General features: G+C 33.3%; 1 protein-coding gene across 6 annotated transcripts in view; it reads left to right on the top strand.

The window, feature by feature from the left end:
• LOC114326026 (chloride channel protein 2) overlaps window positions 1–12,162 on the top strand; it is a 90,615-nt gene extending 78,453 nt beyond the window's left edge. For all 6 annotated transcript variants that reach the window (XM_028274223.2, XM_028274222.2, XM_028274225.2 and 3 more), the window contains 3 exons: window positions 1,377–1,708; window positions 8,959–9,052; window positions 11,355–12,162. In XM_028274223.2, coding sequence (XP_028130024.1) covers window positions 1,377–1,708; window positions 8,959–9,052; window positions 11,355–11,807 — 879 coding nt within the window. In that variant the 3' untranslated portion in view covers window positions 11,808–12,162. The remainder of the gene's footprint in view (window positions 1–1,376; window positions 1,709–8,958; window positions 9,053–11,354) is intronic.
• Window positions 12,163–16,422: the final 4,260 nt, after the last annotated feature.

The following is a 16,422-nucleotide window of genomic DNA, read 5'->3' as shown; positions in this document are numbered from 1 at the left end:
CGCCAACCTTCGGTAGAAGACGGCACATAAAGAAGAAGAATGTTTTTACTTTTTATTTACAGACTTTAATTTTTTAATTTATGTACCTACAATCTTCTCACACTTATTTTAACTTTAACACTAAAAACACAACTAATTAACTTATAATTTATTTATTACTGGACGATAAAATATTTTAGACTGGTGCTTACCATTAACATTAGGTATCTTCTAGAAATTCGGAAGTCACTGAACGCCTCGCTAATGTGCGATAAGTAGGGCCGGCATAATACTGCATAATAACATAAATATTACCTATTACAGGATCGGTACGTATTTTCGGCTGCAATGCTATTCAAATGGGGATTCATTTTTTTCGAATCCTGAGAAAACTAATAAGTATTTTTGAAAAATTTAAACGCAGAATGAATGATTACGTTATTAGCGAGGGCCGAAAGTCCCTGAGAACTTCTATAATGTTTATTTTAATAAGTTACAGGGGTGAAAAACTAAGAGAAAATTTAGTGTGATTTTTAATTTCAAATATATCATTCAAAATAAACTTTTTATTTATTCTAAGGGACTTTCGGCCCTCGGTAATAATTTAGTCTTTTATTCTGCGTTTAAATTTTTCAAAAATATTTATTGGTTTTTTCAGGATTTGAAAAAAATGAACACAATGCCGTGGTAATATTTTCCAAATCTATCTTTGTCTTACAACGCACTCAGCCGAATATAATATTGTCAGCATATAATATTGTCAGTTAGAGACTGACAATCAGTGACAATTTTAAATATTTGACATTGCATCGGGAATATGTTGAGTTATTGATTAAATATTATTGATATATAGTGTATTTGATAAATAATTGATTTTAGACGTGAACTTAATAAAAAGTTATTTATTGTGTATTATTTGTGGAAGATCCAAGCAGAGAATACATCAGGATAATATATTCTGTGATCCAAGTATTTTGTTGTTAAAGATGTTCAAAATTGTAAGCGTTCCATAACAATATATTATTAAAAAATCACTTTAACACTTTTCCTCTTTTCTCGATTGAGTATTAGTCTTTATTGTACAAATAAATTATTACCATCACTGAATACATAGTTAGTGAAAAAATTATCACATTTATTAACTGAATTAATAATTTGCAATTATAAAAATAACAGTTATCCAAGAACATTCAAAACCCATCTCTTTAAATTAATGATGACATTTTCAAGTAGAATGACATTCTAGTAATGTTTACATATCCATGCTAGTGTGAATTTTACTACACGTAATTTGCCGTGTAAAGACAGAAAAAGTAGGGATACACGTAAAATATTTGCGAATTATGTACCCATAGCCTTAACTCACTGACACAATGCTAATAAATGTATTTAAATAGGTAGCAGCCATTAGACAAAGGGAAGCCAAAGAAAAAGCCATCGAAGAGACTCAGAAATTGACTGAGGAGAGGAACAGGCGCAGACCTTCCAGGTTTCAAGTAGTTCCCGCTCCCGATCTGCTTCAGAGACAAACATCTGAAAGTCAACTGGATCAACCGACGTACAATCCTGTGTTCGGCACTCAACCGAAGAAATCGATTTTAAAGAAAACCAATTCCTTTACTCTGAAAGGATTTACACCCTTTGTGTCGACTAGTCCTGGTAGTACTCCGTATACTACCGTCACTGGGGCTGAAAGCCGAATAAGAAATGCATTTGAAGCAATTTTCAGGTAAATTAGATTTCTTCTTCTTCCTCTTCTTCTTCTTCTTCTTTAAGTGCCGTCTCCTAATCGAAGGTTGGATATCATCATCACTATCTTTACTCTATCTACCGCTGCTCTGAAGAGTTCTATAGAACTGCATTTAAACCAGTCCCTTAAATTCTTCAACCATGACACTCTCCTTCGTCCTATACTCCTACCCAGGGCCGCGCCGTCCATAAGGGCGAAGAGGGGCGGTGCCCCCCGGCGCCGAACCAAAAAGGCGCCGGTAGGTGCCGAAACAAAAATGACAATACCGAAATTACCCGAAATATTAGTAATATTTTATGATCTTGTAAAATTGAAAATTTATCAATCGTAGGAGATATAATAATAGCAGTTATTATTACTTTGATCCCCTAAGTATACGAAACGTTATTTTCCTCATTAAACTGAACTATTACTCCATTCCTCACGGTAAAATATTGCAAAACCTCTGAAACTTATCAGCTCGAATGAACATGAAATTTGGCATACACATAGTTAAGATGTCAAAGAAGAAAATGATATTGTGTCGACGTGTGCTTTTACCTTAGGGGAATACCACCCCTTCACGGGGGTGAAAAAATATACGTTCAAAATAAGTCCGGAAGTGGATAAACTGACGAATTGAAAGTAACTATAAAGTTACGTTGTTCTATAAAGTTTTTATATCACTGAAGTCAATATCTACCTTTGTAGTTATTTGCGAGTGAATATGTTCATTATTCAACAAAAAAATCACGTTTTTAGGTGGTTTTTCGCAAATAACTCAAAAAGTAAATATTTTATTGAAAATATATTCTTGGGAAAAATTTTGAAAAAAGGCATTTCCTTCAAAAACCGATTTTTTTCAAAAATAAGCACTTTGAAATGGTGAAACTTCCAGGGCCCGGATTACGTACACTCGATACGCATCGTATCCGCCATGTTTTCCCATAGCGCCTTACGGGAAAACATGGCGGATACGATGCGTATCGAGTGTACGTAATCCCTATGCTGATCATATAAATACAGTGTGTCCAGAACCTCTACCGACAAACGAAGATAGACGATTCCTCAGATAATTTTAAGATATTTTAACCCAATTCACCTAGTCTGAAAATGCTTCCTTCCTAAGGGAGCTAGAGCTCATTGAAGAGAGCGTCTTGTAATTAGTTTTTCTTAAATATCTCCAAAACGCGTCTATTGAGAAAAACGAAAATTGCTATGCATATTTATCTTCAAGAGATAAATCGATTCCATGCATTGAGAATTTTTAGTACTGGTCATAGGCGTCCGTTTTGGGTAGGGCAACAGTTATATTTTATCGCATAACTTTTTATCTTTAATTTGTAAGCATTTTTGACTCGGGATTACTGAATTGTGGGGTATTCTAAAACTAAAAGGTACTCTTATTTTAAGTCGATAGGATACACCGTTTTCTAGAAAAAACGATTTGAAAATTTTTCTTTTTTTGAATTTCCAAAAAAAATTAAAAAAAAAAGGTATTTAGAAATTCGAAATCTGGTACGTTTATTTATATTTCAGAGATGAATCGATTTCATTAATTGTGAATTTCTAGTACGGGTCATATGCGTCTGTTTTGGGTAGGTCAACGGATATTCTATTGCATAATAGTTTTGTCTTTAATTTTTAAGCATTTTTGACTCCAGATTATTAAGTTATGAGGTATTCTAGTACTAAAAGTTACTCCTGCTTTAAGTTGGTAAAATACACCGTTTTTTTCTAGAAAACCGTGTGTTCTACTGACCTAAAGCAAGAGTACCTTTTAGTACTAGAATACGTCACAATTTAATAATCCAGTGTAAAAAATGCTTCAAGGTGAAAGACAAAAAAGTTATGTGATAAATTAACTCGTTACTAGAAATCGGTAATAGGTATCGGTGATAAATCAGTACTAGAAATTCGCAATAGATGGAATCGATTCATCTCTGGAAAATAAATATACGCACCGATTTTCGTTTTTCTGAATTAAGCATTCTGGAGGTATTTAAGTAAAACTAATTACAATACGCCATTTTCAAAGAGCTCTAGCTCCTTTAGGAAGCATTTTCTTAAATGTCTTAAAATTATCTGAAGAATCTCCTGTCTTCGTTTGTCGGTAGAGTTTCTGGACACCCTGTATATATAAGTGAAGTAAATTGTAAAGCAGTAACGATTAATTTCATTTGGGATGCTAATTAAGCGGATATTCTTAAGATGTTTTTTACCAAAAAAAAAGGGACCAACTTTATTTTCAGCGTTACTTGCGTACTTTTGCTGCTAGAAACTTTTTTAAACAACAAAATAAAGCTTTTTCTAAAGACTCTAAAAAAGTTATAACGAGTTTTGCCCGAAAATTGTTTCATTTTTTGGTTATTTCACGTTAAAATGTTCGATTTGGAAGTTGACGAATAAGAACCCACTTTTCTCGAGCTACAGCTGTTCCTCTACTAGATCTACTACCTTCATAAGTGCACAAGTTTTGAAAATTTTTTTATAAGCTATATTTTTGCTAAGAACATTGTTTTCAATAAAATACACACTTGTGTGTTATTTGCGAAAAACCGTCTAAAACCGTGGTTTTTATGTTGAAAAATGAACATATTCACTCGCAAATAACTCGAAAAATATTGACTTAGTGAAAAAACTGTATATGGAACAAAAGTTGCTTAGAATTAGTCAGTTTATCCACTTCCGGACTTAATTTTAACGTATATTTTTTCATCTCCGACGAAGCAATATCAATTTTTTTCTTTGTTATAAATTAGCTATGTGTATGCCAAATTTCATGTCAATCCAAGCGGTTCTTTAAAATTTTCTTATTCTTATTCAGCCTGTTTGCATATACTCCTGGACAAAGGCCTTCCTACTTTGACTTTGATGTTGTCTAGCCATCGCTTTTTAAAATACGGAGCAAAAACCGTGATCAAATGGACTATAATAATAATTATATATTTATCTGCTCTCTGATAATGTAATCGTTGTTTTTTGTAAATATTTATAGTATTCATAATAACTTTATATTACTTTCCTGCTGCTGAAAATCTAAGAGCAAAAAATAAAGGTTACCCAGAGGCCCATGCTAGGAATCACAAGGAGACAGAATAGCAAATAATATCAGGCAAAGAACAAAAATCAAAGACATAGTAGAACATGTAGCAAAAAAGAAATGGAAATGTGCAGGTCATGTGGCAAGAACACCGAACAACAGCTAGACTAGAAGATTATTGGAATAGCGACCGAGCGCGGACAATCGGATAAACGAAGCAGAGGATCGACCACCAACGCGCTGGAGTGACGATGTAAAGAGAACTGCTGGGAACTGGATAGCTGGTATCTCAAGATAGGGAGACATGGAGAAACTTAGAGGAGGCCTTTGTTCAGCAGTGGACGATAACGGTTAGATTATGATGATGATGATACTTTCTTAACACATAAAAATAGTTTGTAGGTATACCGTATAACGATTCACTAAGCTACAAAAAACTACTTACAAAGGAAGGAGGAAAGGGGCGCCTAAAATTACTTGCCCCGGGGCGCTTGAAAGCCTTGGCGCGGCCCTGCTCCTAACGCCTCTTATCTTTCCCTGTATTATCAGTCTTAGCATTCCATATCGCTGTCCCCTCATTACGTGTCCCAGATATTGTAACTTTCTTGTTTTTATTGTATCTATTATTTCGCATTCTTTGCGCATGTCTCGTAATACTTCCTTGTTCGTTTTTTTCTGTGTCCATGCTATTCTAAGCATCCCTCTGTAGCACCCTATTTCAAATCACTGTAGCTTATTTATGCGTTCTTGTTTAAATGTCCAGCTTTCAAGTCCATATTGAAGAATCGAGAACACGTAGCATCTCAAAGCTCTTACTCTCAGTTCTAATCTAAAGTCTTGGTTGCAGAGAATTGTTTTCATTTTTACAAACGCATTTCTTGCTGTTTCCATCCTAGTTCTTATTTCTGTTGTTTGATCATTTTTCTCTGAAATCCAGGTTCCTAGGTATTTGTATTTATCAACTCTTTCTATCTGTACATTTCCCAAATGTATGCTTGTTTGTATGTTTGTTTCCTTAGTTATTATCATGTATATTTGTTTTGTTTGTTTTGTTTAGTAGTAACTAGAGTTGTTTAGCAGGGCTTGCCATAATCACGGTGTCATCTGCATATCTTATGTTGTTAATAGATCTTCCGTTAATTATTATTCCTTCACTGAATGAGATTTAAAAGATAATTAATTTACAAAATAATTTTAAGAATTCATACACACATATACAGTGAGCACGTAAAGGTTGGAATAAATTCATTTTCTCGAGAATGGACGATTTTGGAAAAAAATCACGAAACAGGTCAGTTTTTACTTTTAAATTGCGACATTTTGGCATATATATCGAACTAGTGACTTCACCCATCTGCGCGTGATGACGTCATCTACGATTTTTTTAAATGAGAAAAGGGGTCGTGTGATAGCCCATTTGAAAGGTAATTCAATTCTCTATTCAGTAATATAAACATTAACATATTTATTTATACAGGGTGACAAAACAAAATATTTTAAATTAAATTTATTGACATAAAAAGAAGAATGTGTGTAATTTATTTAACTCAAAATACATATTACTCCTATCAGAAAACATGAAATATTGTTTATTTGACAAATAAATATTGTTTTTTTCTTAAATTCAGTGTTAAAGCAGCCAACCACCTTCCTCTTGCCAGTTTTAACATTTAATTTAAGCGAAAAGCAATGATTATTTTTCAAACAAACATTTTTTTATGTTTTCTGAGAGTAGTAAAATGTATTTTAAATTAAATAAATTACTTGCATTCTTCTTTTTATGTCAGTAAATTTAATCCTTTTTTTTGGACACCCTGTATAGATAATTATGTTAATGGTTATATTACTGAATAGAGAATTGAATTACCTTTCAAATGAGTTATCACACGACCCCTATTCGTATTTAAAAAAACCATCGATGACGTCATCACGCCCAGATGGATGACGTCACTAGTATGATATATATGCCAAAAAGTTGTAATTTAAAAATAAAAATCGACCTGTTTCGGGATTTTTTCCCAAAATCGTCCATTCTTGAGAAAATGAATTTATTCCAACCTTTACGTGCTCACTTTGTAACATTTTTTTTTCATCACTGCAATTCAACATAATATGTGAGGATATATTATATTCTCACAACACATATTGTTATAACAACACATAAAGCAAAATCAAAATTGTATCAACAACAAGACCGATATCAAGGATTCCTCTAATATAAATCACAACTTAATAATTTGTGTTGTCGTAAACACACCATTAGTCAGGGATTAAAAAAGTTTATATACACCTATACATATTTATATACAGAGTTGGGATAAAGTATGGAACCAAGCAAATATCTTTGAAACGAAAAGAACAATATTTATGAAACTTTGCACGCAAGTACAGTGACGCAAAAGGCATCTGATGTCATATTTTTTGTTACTACTCCACTTCCGGTTTCACCGGAAATACCCTTAACTTATTTACTTTAAATGGGACACCCTGTATATTTTTGCAGATTTTAAAAGAACTTGTTATTTTTAATTCATACATACTACTTTTGGAAAAAAAGACTATTAAAACAAGAAATAAATCTCTGCGCAGTTAAGAAATAGGTTAATTTATTTACGTTAGACCAATGATAATAAAAATTAAAAAATTATTTCAAATGTTGAAAATACCCGCCGTTCACCTCCTGACAACGTGCAAGTCTATAAATAAATTCGTGAGTCACTCTTTGCAAGATTTCTCCATGTATTAGGTCACATTCATCAATTATTCTTTGTCTCAAATCCTGCAAGCATGTTGGTCGCCTAACGTAAACACGTGATTTTAGATAACCCCAAAGAAAAAATCTAACGGGTTGAGGTCCGGAGAACGAGCGGGCCACTCTATGAATCCTCTTCGTCCAATCCATCGATTTGGAAAATTCACCTCCAAAATATCCATAACCCGTCGAGTCGATCATAGTGGGGAGGCGCTCCATCTTGTTGATACTAAAAATTTTGTGCTAACTGGCCATTCTGGTAAAGTGCAGGAATAATTTGGTTATTTAGTAAATTTAAGTACTTGACACCATTCAAATTTCCGTCTATGAAAAATGGGCCTATTAGTCTATTTTGAACAATTCCCATCCAAACATTCAGCATTTGTGGATGCTGGATATGTGCTTCAACAATGAGGATTCTCATTTGACCAATACCTACAGTTATGGCGGTTAACTGTTCCATTTAAGCAAAAAGTTGCCTAATTACTTGCAAATGTTCGTCATCGTTACAAATGTCCATCATTCGTTAGCAAAACTCCAGCCGTCACGCGTCGGTCAAAATCATCATCTGACAATTATTGTATCTTACACGGATGATATGTTTCCATTTTTAATATTTTCCTTACAAAACGTTGACTTATTTCATGGTTTAGTGCCAAATTTGTTGTGGAAGTTTAAGGTGATTCCTCTAAATCAGTTGCAATATTTCGTTTAATAACTTTGTTCGTTGCAGTCCGTGGTCTTCCAGTTTTTGGCAAATTTTTGACCATCCCAGTTGCATTAAAACGTTGCAATATTTTAGTAACCGTTGAACGTGATATTTATAGGATTTCTTTCAGGATGCAAATCATTAAAAATATTACACGCTACATATTCACATTATTACATTACACATTATATATTCTTGAGTTCTTAACACGATTACCATCACCGATTATTATTAATATTTCAATGCGATCTTTTTCACTTAAATGAACCAGTTTTAATACAACTTATTTCTGTCAATTAGTTCAGTAACAGTTACTTACTATACTAAATTCAAATAAGTCATTCAGTGCATGTAAACAACAATTTTAGTCTATATAGTATCGATGGTACTCGTTTATTTCCTACTACGTTGTATGAATATCTACAGACACTTTTAACAAAATTTTTCTTCCAAATTTGGTATGTATGAATTAAAAATAGCAAGTTCTTTTAAAACCTGCAAAAATATACAGGGTGTCCCATTTGAAGTAAATAAGTTAAGGGTGTTTCAGGTGAAACCGGAAGTGGAGTAGTAACAAAAATATGGCATCACATGCCTTTTGCGTCACTGTACTTACATGCAAAGTTTAATAAATTTTGTTCTTTTCGTTTCGAAGATATTTGCTTGGTTCCATGCTTTATCCCAACCCAGTATGTGTGTGTCTGTATGTACCTATATGTATATAATATATTCTAATTTAATTATAGGAAATCGACCCAACTTCAAGATGTAGCTAATGACACAAATGGAGATGTACAAACAGTTCCTCCAAGTCCAGCTGCGTCCAAAAAAGTTCAATTGGTGAGTATTTTCTTCACGTGATAAAATCAAATGAAGTATCAGGATTGCAAGAAAATATGTTATGAAAGTGAAAAAGAAGAAGGGATCCCCTAAACAAATCTCTCATTTATATTTTTCATTGTGATTTCCGTCCTAGTCGTTTAGCTTATTACAGTATTGTGCGAATTAATGTGAACAGAGATCGAAATTCAGTTTTTCTAGAAAACGGAAGACAACTCCTCGAGATGAAGCCTTTCTTTTGCGCAATAGCAAACTTCATCCCAGAAAAACAAGTTATGACCTCCAGCAAGATTTAGAAAAGGATTTTAATAGATAATAGACAATAGATTTAAAAATCTATTTCAATACCAGAATAATATAAAAAAATAATCCTATGGAAACGTATCTATTAAGTATTCGATAAATCGATTAATTTAGTTTTCGAATCAACTATGTTAATCACGTACCGTAGTCACGTGATAGTATTTAAAGGAGGAGAAAGGCTTCGTAGTACGTCATCACCGCGCGCGATTTGAAAATTAGGCTCAACATCATTTTAGCTCCTGTGACATTTTTAAAGAAAAAAAATAGCAAAAATAGCTTCAAATCAAGCTATTTTAAAAGCGAAATCATAAACTTTTTGTTTAAATATTGGTATGGTATTATTTACATTACTTTTACGTTTAATACATCTAATTTTTCGACGTCCATAAAAGACAGTGAGTAAAATTCAAGCGCTACAATTTTTTTTCCAAAATATTTCTAAAAATTTAACCAAAGGAAGTTATTTCTGTTTCGTGATTATTACGTGAAATAAAAGTACCTTTGTGATGTAACCGACATTCACACCTATTATAAAAAACATGTACTATATTCGTCATTATGGTTTTATATTATTCTAATGTCAAACATGTATAAAGGAAGCACTAATATATAGGTGAATGATTTGGCACTGAAATACGTTTTTTTCCCGTCATAAATCACCGAGTTACGTATTCGTTGAAATTTGCCGTAAATTTAACGTAATCATCACGTAACTGGGCTCAAACCTGTTTGCTGGGTTGTATTCAATTTCATTCCAAATTCTCTACAGGCTGTTGTTACTCGGTCCATTAGGCGCTCAGTGCTTCAGCATTATCTGCCGAATGTCCGTGTCATTAGCGTATCGCAGGTTATTTTTATACATTGAACGTTTATAACACAGGTTTACAAAAAAAATAAATTGTGGACTATTTGACGAAACCATACGACAAGGGGGGTTTTTGGGGTCGCTGATCACGAATCCGGGATCCATTGATCTCTATCACGTCAGGCAAAGGTCATTTCAAGGTCAAATCAAGATATATCGACATAATCGCTCTGAAAAAGTATACTAGGGAGTTCTTGGGGTCGCTGATCACGAATCCGGGGTCCGCTGACCTCTCTCACGTCTTGCTGGTTATCTCAAGGTCAAATCAAGATAATTCGACACAATTGCTCTGAAAAAGTATATTAGGCGGTTTTTGGGGTCGCTGATCAAGAATCTGGGGTCCGCTGATGTCTATCACGTCAGGAAAAGGTCATTTTAAGCTCAAATCAAGATAAATCGACAATCGCTCTGAAAAAGTATATTAGGGGTTTTTTGGGGTCGCTGATCACGAATCCGCGGTCTGCTGACCTCGCCCACGTCTAGCTTAAGGTCACTTAAAGGTCAAATCAAGATAAATGGACACACTCGTTCTGAAAATGTATATTAGGGGTTTTTTGGGGTCGCTTATCACAAAACTGATTTGACCTTGAAATGACTTTTATCTGACGTGGTATAGCTCAACGGACCCCAGTTTTACGATCAGCGACCCCAAAAACGCCCTAATTTACTTTTTCAGAGCGATTGTGTCGATTTATCTTGATTTTACCTTGAAATGACCTTGAGGAAGACGTGATAGAGGTCAGCGGACCCGGATTCGTGATCAGCGACCCCAAAACCCCCTAATATACTTTTTCAGAGCGATTGTCTATTTATCTTGATTTGACCTTGAAATCACCTTTACCTGACGTGATAGGGATCAGCGGACCCCGGATTCGTGATAAGCGCTCCGAAAACCCCCTAGTATACCGCCCGAGGCGCCTTCCAAAGCTTTCTTAAATATTTTCTCAGTGTAAACGTTGAACAGCAAAGGTGACATCCATGTCTCATTCCCTTCTCGATATTGATTTTTCCAAATGTTTCGATGTTAAAAAACATTGTAGTGCTTAATTTATTTATTTGCTCATTGATGAATTTAACGATTAAATATAAGTGGAACAACGTTATACAAAACATATAAAATCTTCTTTGTTTTAGCCAATCGAAAGAGTCTGTGACATGAGCCCAGAAGAACAAATCAAATGGGAAGAAGAGCAAATGCAATTACCAGTAGACTTCGGTTCTTGCCAAGTAGATCCAGCACCATTCCAGCTGGTAGAAAGAACTTCGCTTCTCAAGGTTCACTCATTGTTCTCTTTAGTAGGCGTCAATCACGCTTACGTGACGGCCATCGGTAAACTGGTCGGAGTTGTTGGGTTAAATGAGCTTAGAAAGGCAATTGAGGATGCTAACAGCGGAAATAACCCTTCTTCCCAAGAAGAAAGTGCGGGAAATGTTAGTAGTGAAAAGATCAGCAACGGTGGAATTAGGGATTCTTTAGAGAACGTTAGGAGTGTTGGTATAAAAGATTCTTTGGAAAACATTCGTATTGGCGGGATAAAAGACTCATTAGAAAATCTTAGAGAAAACATAAAAGATTCAAGAGTGTAAAGTATATTGAATGATTTTTTGTAAACTGTATGTACCTGATCAAATACCGCTGTTAAGGTTTTGTTCGTTTTACACATTAATGAGCGTGTTGTGACATTGTGAAATATTTTGAGAGAAAATATTGAGATGAACCAAAACTGTATTAATAGGAGAATAAAATCAACCAAACTATTAAAATTTGCCAGAAAACAGAGATTCAGAAGATTTATGTTCCTAAACAACCCCGAAGTTTTACTAAAATTGTTATCTGCTAAACTTGTATAGTAGTAGAAGAATATATAGAAACGACACAGAATAGGTATATGAGACCATAGTTTTTGTTTTATGTATTTAACAATAAATCTTTGAATTAATATTTTGCTTATTTTATTTTATTTTTGCAAGAACGCACAGAAGTTCAGAACAAAACAGATAGGATTTCATGGCAAACACATCAGTAAGCATGGGAAAAGTTTATTAGTTAAATTGAAAACAACCTTTCGCTTATAAAATAATAATAATAAAAAGGAACATTCATACCTCGCCTAACCCGCCATTCTGTGACACATGTTTCGCCAATTTTAGGTCTTCAGACAGAAGTTGCTTGAAAGACGAGGCAAAGAAAATATTATTTTCGTATATTGGTGGGTAATAGACAACCATTCAGTAATTCACAGACTAGCGCAATCTGGATTTTACAAAAACTTCGCTATTTTGATCACCATTATGTACCTACTTACTCTATCTGCCGCTGCTCTGAAGAGTTATGCCCGATCAAAGAACAATCTGACCCCAAAAAAAATAAAGGAAGGATGAAACTTTGGGAATAGGTAGTTGAAATTGTCTATTATTATATAAGAAATTACAATTCTACATCCCCTTCATTTTACAAAAATGGAGGAGATAACCCCTTCTCGGAAGTGAAAATTATACGTTCAAAATAAGACTGGAATTGGATAAAATGACTAATTCTAAACAACTTTTGTTCTCTAGAGTTTTTTTGCTAAGTCATTACTTTTCGAGTTATTTGCGAGTGAATATGTTCATTTTTAACAAAAAAACATGTTTTTGGACGGTTTTTCAGAGCCAACTCAAAAAAGTAAGTATTTTATTGAAAAAAACATTCTTAGCAAAAATATAGCTTATAAAAAATTGAAAAAATGTGGTGTATGCATGAAGTCTGTAGACTCAGTATGTAGAAGCAGAGTTGTAGCTAATGAAAAGTACGTTCTTCTTCGTCAAATTCCAAAGCGAATATTTCAATGTGAAATAACCCAAAAACGGAGCACTTTTCGGGGAAAGTTCATTTTAACTTTTTTAAAGTGTTTAAAAATAGGTTTATTTTTGTTTTTTAAAAAAACTTCCAACATTAAAAGTAAGTGAGTTACGCTTAAAATATTGTTCGTCCCTTTTATTTTTTGCTAAAAAAAAAATCGCGAAAATCACCCCCTAATTAGCATTACAAATAAATTTTATCATTACCTCTTGACAAGTTACTTATGTATAGGGTTACCATACGTCCGGATTTCGTCCGGACAGTCCGGATTTGAAAGACGTCCGGATATCAGGAATGTCCGGATTTTTTTCTTTACTAAAAAAAAATGGAAAATACTAGGCTCAACGGTGGGAAATTTCATTCTGCGCAGCACCTGAGGTCTAAAGTATGTTAAAACATAGGTGTATATGTATTTTAAACTGGCAGAGATTTTCGATGTTAGTTGCATATTGTAGCGAAACAGCTGTACTTTTAATTGTGCCATATATGCATTTCACATATATTATGTACAATGTAGAGGTAGCAACACAGTCAAATTCACATTTTACATTTTCTACAACCCCTTGGACTGCCCTGTCCGAATTTGGCCTTAATAAATTATGGTAACCCTACTTATGTATTATTTATATGATCTGTAAGTTTCATCGGTTCAAAGTGCTTATTTTTGAAAAAGCTGTAGTTAAAATGGCTTGAACGAGTAACTAATCACAAGTTTAGGCAAATTTTGAACAGCCATAGCATAACCAATTTTTGTCTAACAAGAAAACCAAAAATCAAAAATATTCAAAAAATCAAAACGAACATTTTATTACTCTTTGAGATTTTTGGTATTACTAATAATTTTTAAGTTAATTCCCATAAACAATTAAATTTTTTTCAAAATTAAAAAAAATGTTTTATTTTAAACCCAATAATTTTCAAAAATGAGGACTTTGAACCAATAAAACTTCTAGATAATATAAACAATATATAAGTAAAGTAACTTGTGAAGCGGTAACGATTAATTTTATTTGAGAAGCTAATTAGTGGGTGATTTTATCGACTTTTTTTAGCAAAAATAAAGATCAGAAATATTTTGAGCGTAACTCACTTACTTTTAATGTTGGAAGTTTAAAAAAAAAAACAAAAATAAACCTTTTTTTAACATTTTAAAAAAGTTGTAATAAATTTTCCCCGAAAAGAGCTCCGTTTTTGGGTTGTTTCAAATTGAAATATTCGATTTGGAATTTGACGAAAAAGAACCTACTTTTCATTAGCTACAACTCTGCTTCTGTTGGGTCTACAGACCTCATGCATACACCATTTTTTTTTCAGTTTTTTTAAGCTATATTTTTGCTAAGAATATTCTTTTCGCTAAAATAGGTACTTACTTTTTTAGTTATCTGCGAAAAACCGTCCAAAAACATGTTTTTTTGTTAAAAATGAACATATTCACTCGCAAATAACTCGAAAGTATTAACTTAGTGAAAAAACTCTATAGAACAAAAGTTACTTAGAATTTCGAACTTATTTTGAACGTATATTTTTTCACCCCGGAGAAAATATTTTTCAAGCCGTATTTCCCAATTATTGAGCTGCATTTAAACGTCCCCAAAATTTTTCAACAACGACAATCTCCTTGGATGATGTCATCAATCATCACGACGTCGTGTTGGCTTCATCATAATTGCTATTATCCAAAATAACAACCAAACTAAATTTAAAATACACATGCCTCAGCATCTATTTTAATGTGTTGAATTTCTGAAATACCGAGGGTTGGACCTTTTCAAATAAACACAGTCTAAGTATTAGGTCTGGATCCCGCGTATGAAAAAAAAGTTGATTAATAGCAAACTGAAAATTTGTTAATAGCTTAAGGGTGTCTAGAGGGACAAACTTTGATACCTATATGGGAACACTGGAACAGGGGAAGTTTTAATTGTGGAACAGGTTAAAAATTTGGAACGGTCAAACCACGAAAACGGCACATGTATTTTGTCCGACAGAACAGACTTAAACTCTCCGAACAGAGATTAAACTCTCATGCAAAAATCAGACTGCTATTTATCACAAAATGGGCGTTTTAATGAGTGGAACATGTAGAATATGTCAAATGACTGGAATTATGACAGGTGATAAATAGCAGTCTGATTTTTGCATGAGATATTAATCTCTGTTCGGAGAGTTTAAGTCTTTTCTGTAGGACAAAATAAATGTGCCGTTTTTGTGGTCTGACCGTTCCAAATTTTTAACCTGTTCCACAATTAAAACTGCCCCTGTTACAGTGTTCCCATATATCAAAGTTTATCCGACTAGACACCCTTAAATTATTAACAAATTTTCAGCTTGCTATTAATCAACTTTTTTTTCATCCGCGGGATCCAGACCTATATAGGTACAGGGAGTTTTATTAATAATTGTAAATATTTTAACTGTAGATTCCTTGTCTCAAGATATTGAGGTTTAACCCAAATTACATAGTCCGAAGATGCTTCCTAAGGGAGCTAGAGCTCTTTAAATATGGCGTCTTTTAATTAGTTTTTTAATACCTCTAGAATGATTCTATTTAGAAAAATAGAAACTGGTAAGTCTATTTATCTTCCAGAGATAAATCGATTCCATTAATTGCGAATTTCTAGTACCGGTCATAGGCGTCCGTTTTGGGTAGGGCAACGAATATTTTATCACATAACTTTTTTGTCTTCAACTTTTAAGCATTTTTGACACTGGATTATTAAATTGTGACGTATTCCAGTACTAAAGGTACTCTTGCTTTTTGATACACCGTTTTCTAAAAAAATCGATTTTAAAATTTTTCGTTTTTTAAATTTGAAAATTATTTTCAAAAAAAAGGTTCATTTTACCAACTTACAGCAAAAGTAACTTTTAGTACTAGACTACCTCATAATTTAATAATCTAGTATCAAAGATGATTCAAAATTAGAGACACAAAAAGTAATGCGATAAAATAACAGTTGACCTACCCAAAACGGACGCATATGATGCGTACTATATCACAAACCATACATACTCATAGACGTTTCACGTAAATTGTCAAGGTCAAGACAGCAAATTAGTTACCATTCCAATCCAGAGATGTCGCTGTCAGTCAATTCTCTTGTCATATTTAACAACTGACAGTTGACAAATTAAATTTTTTATTTACTTTTTATTTTACAGTTTGTGGCTTAAATATTTTATTATAGTGGTGTTACGTTTTTAATTAGATTTAATCAAGTGTATTAACCTCCTCTCCGTTTTTATGAGTAGAATTTGTAGTTTACATTGATCATTCCGTGTTGTGTTTCTCCACATTAAAAAAAACAATATAATAGATCCTGGAAACAGTTTATTCTAATAGACAAGTGTGTCATCAAC

The sequence above is a fragment of the Diabrotica virgifera genome, chromosome 3, assembly GCF_917563875.1.
Source record: "Diabrotica virgifera virgifera chromosome 3, PGI_DIABVI_V3a".
Taxonomy (NCBI): domain Eukaryota; kingdom Metazoa; phylum Arthropoda; class Insecta; order Coleoptera; family Chrysomelidae; genus Diabrotica; species Diabrotica virgifera.
Note: the sequence above shows the minus strand (reverse complement) of the source record. Positions and strands in the feature narration are given on the sequence as shown.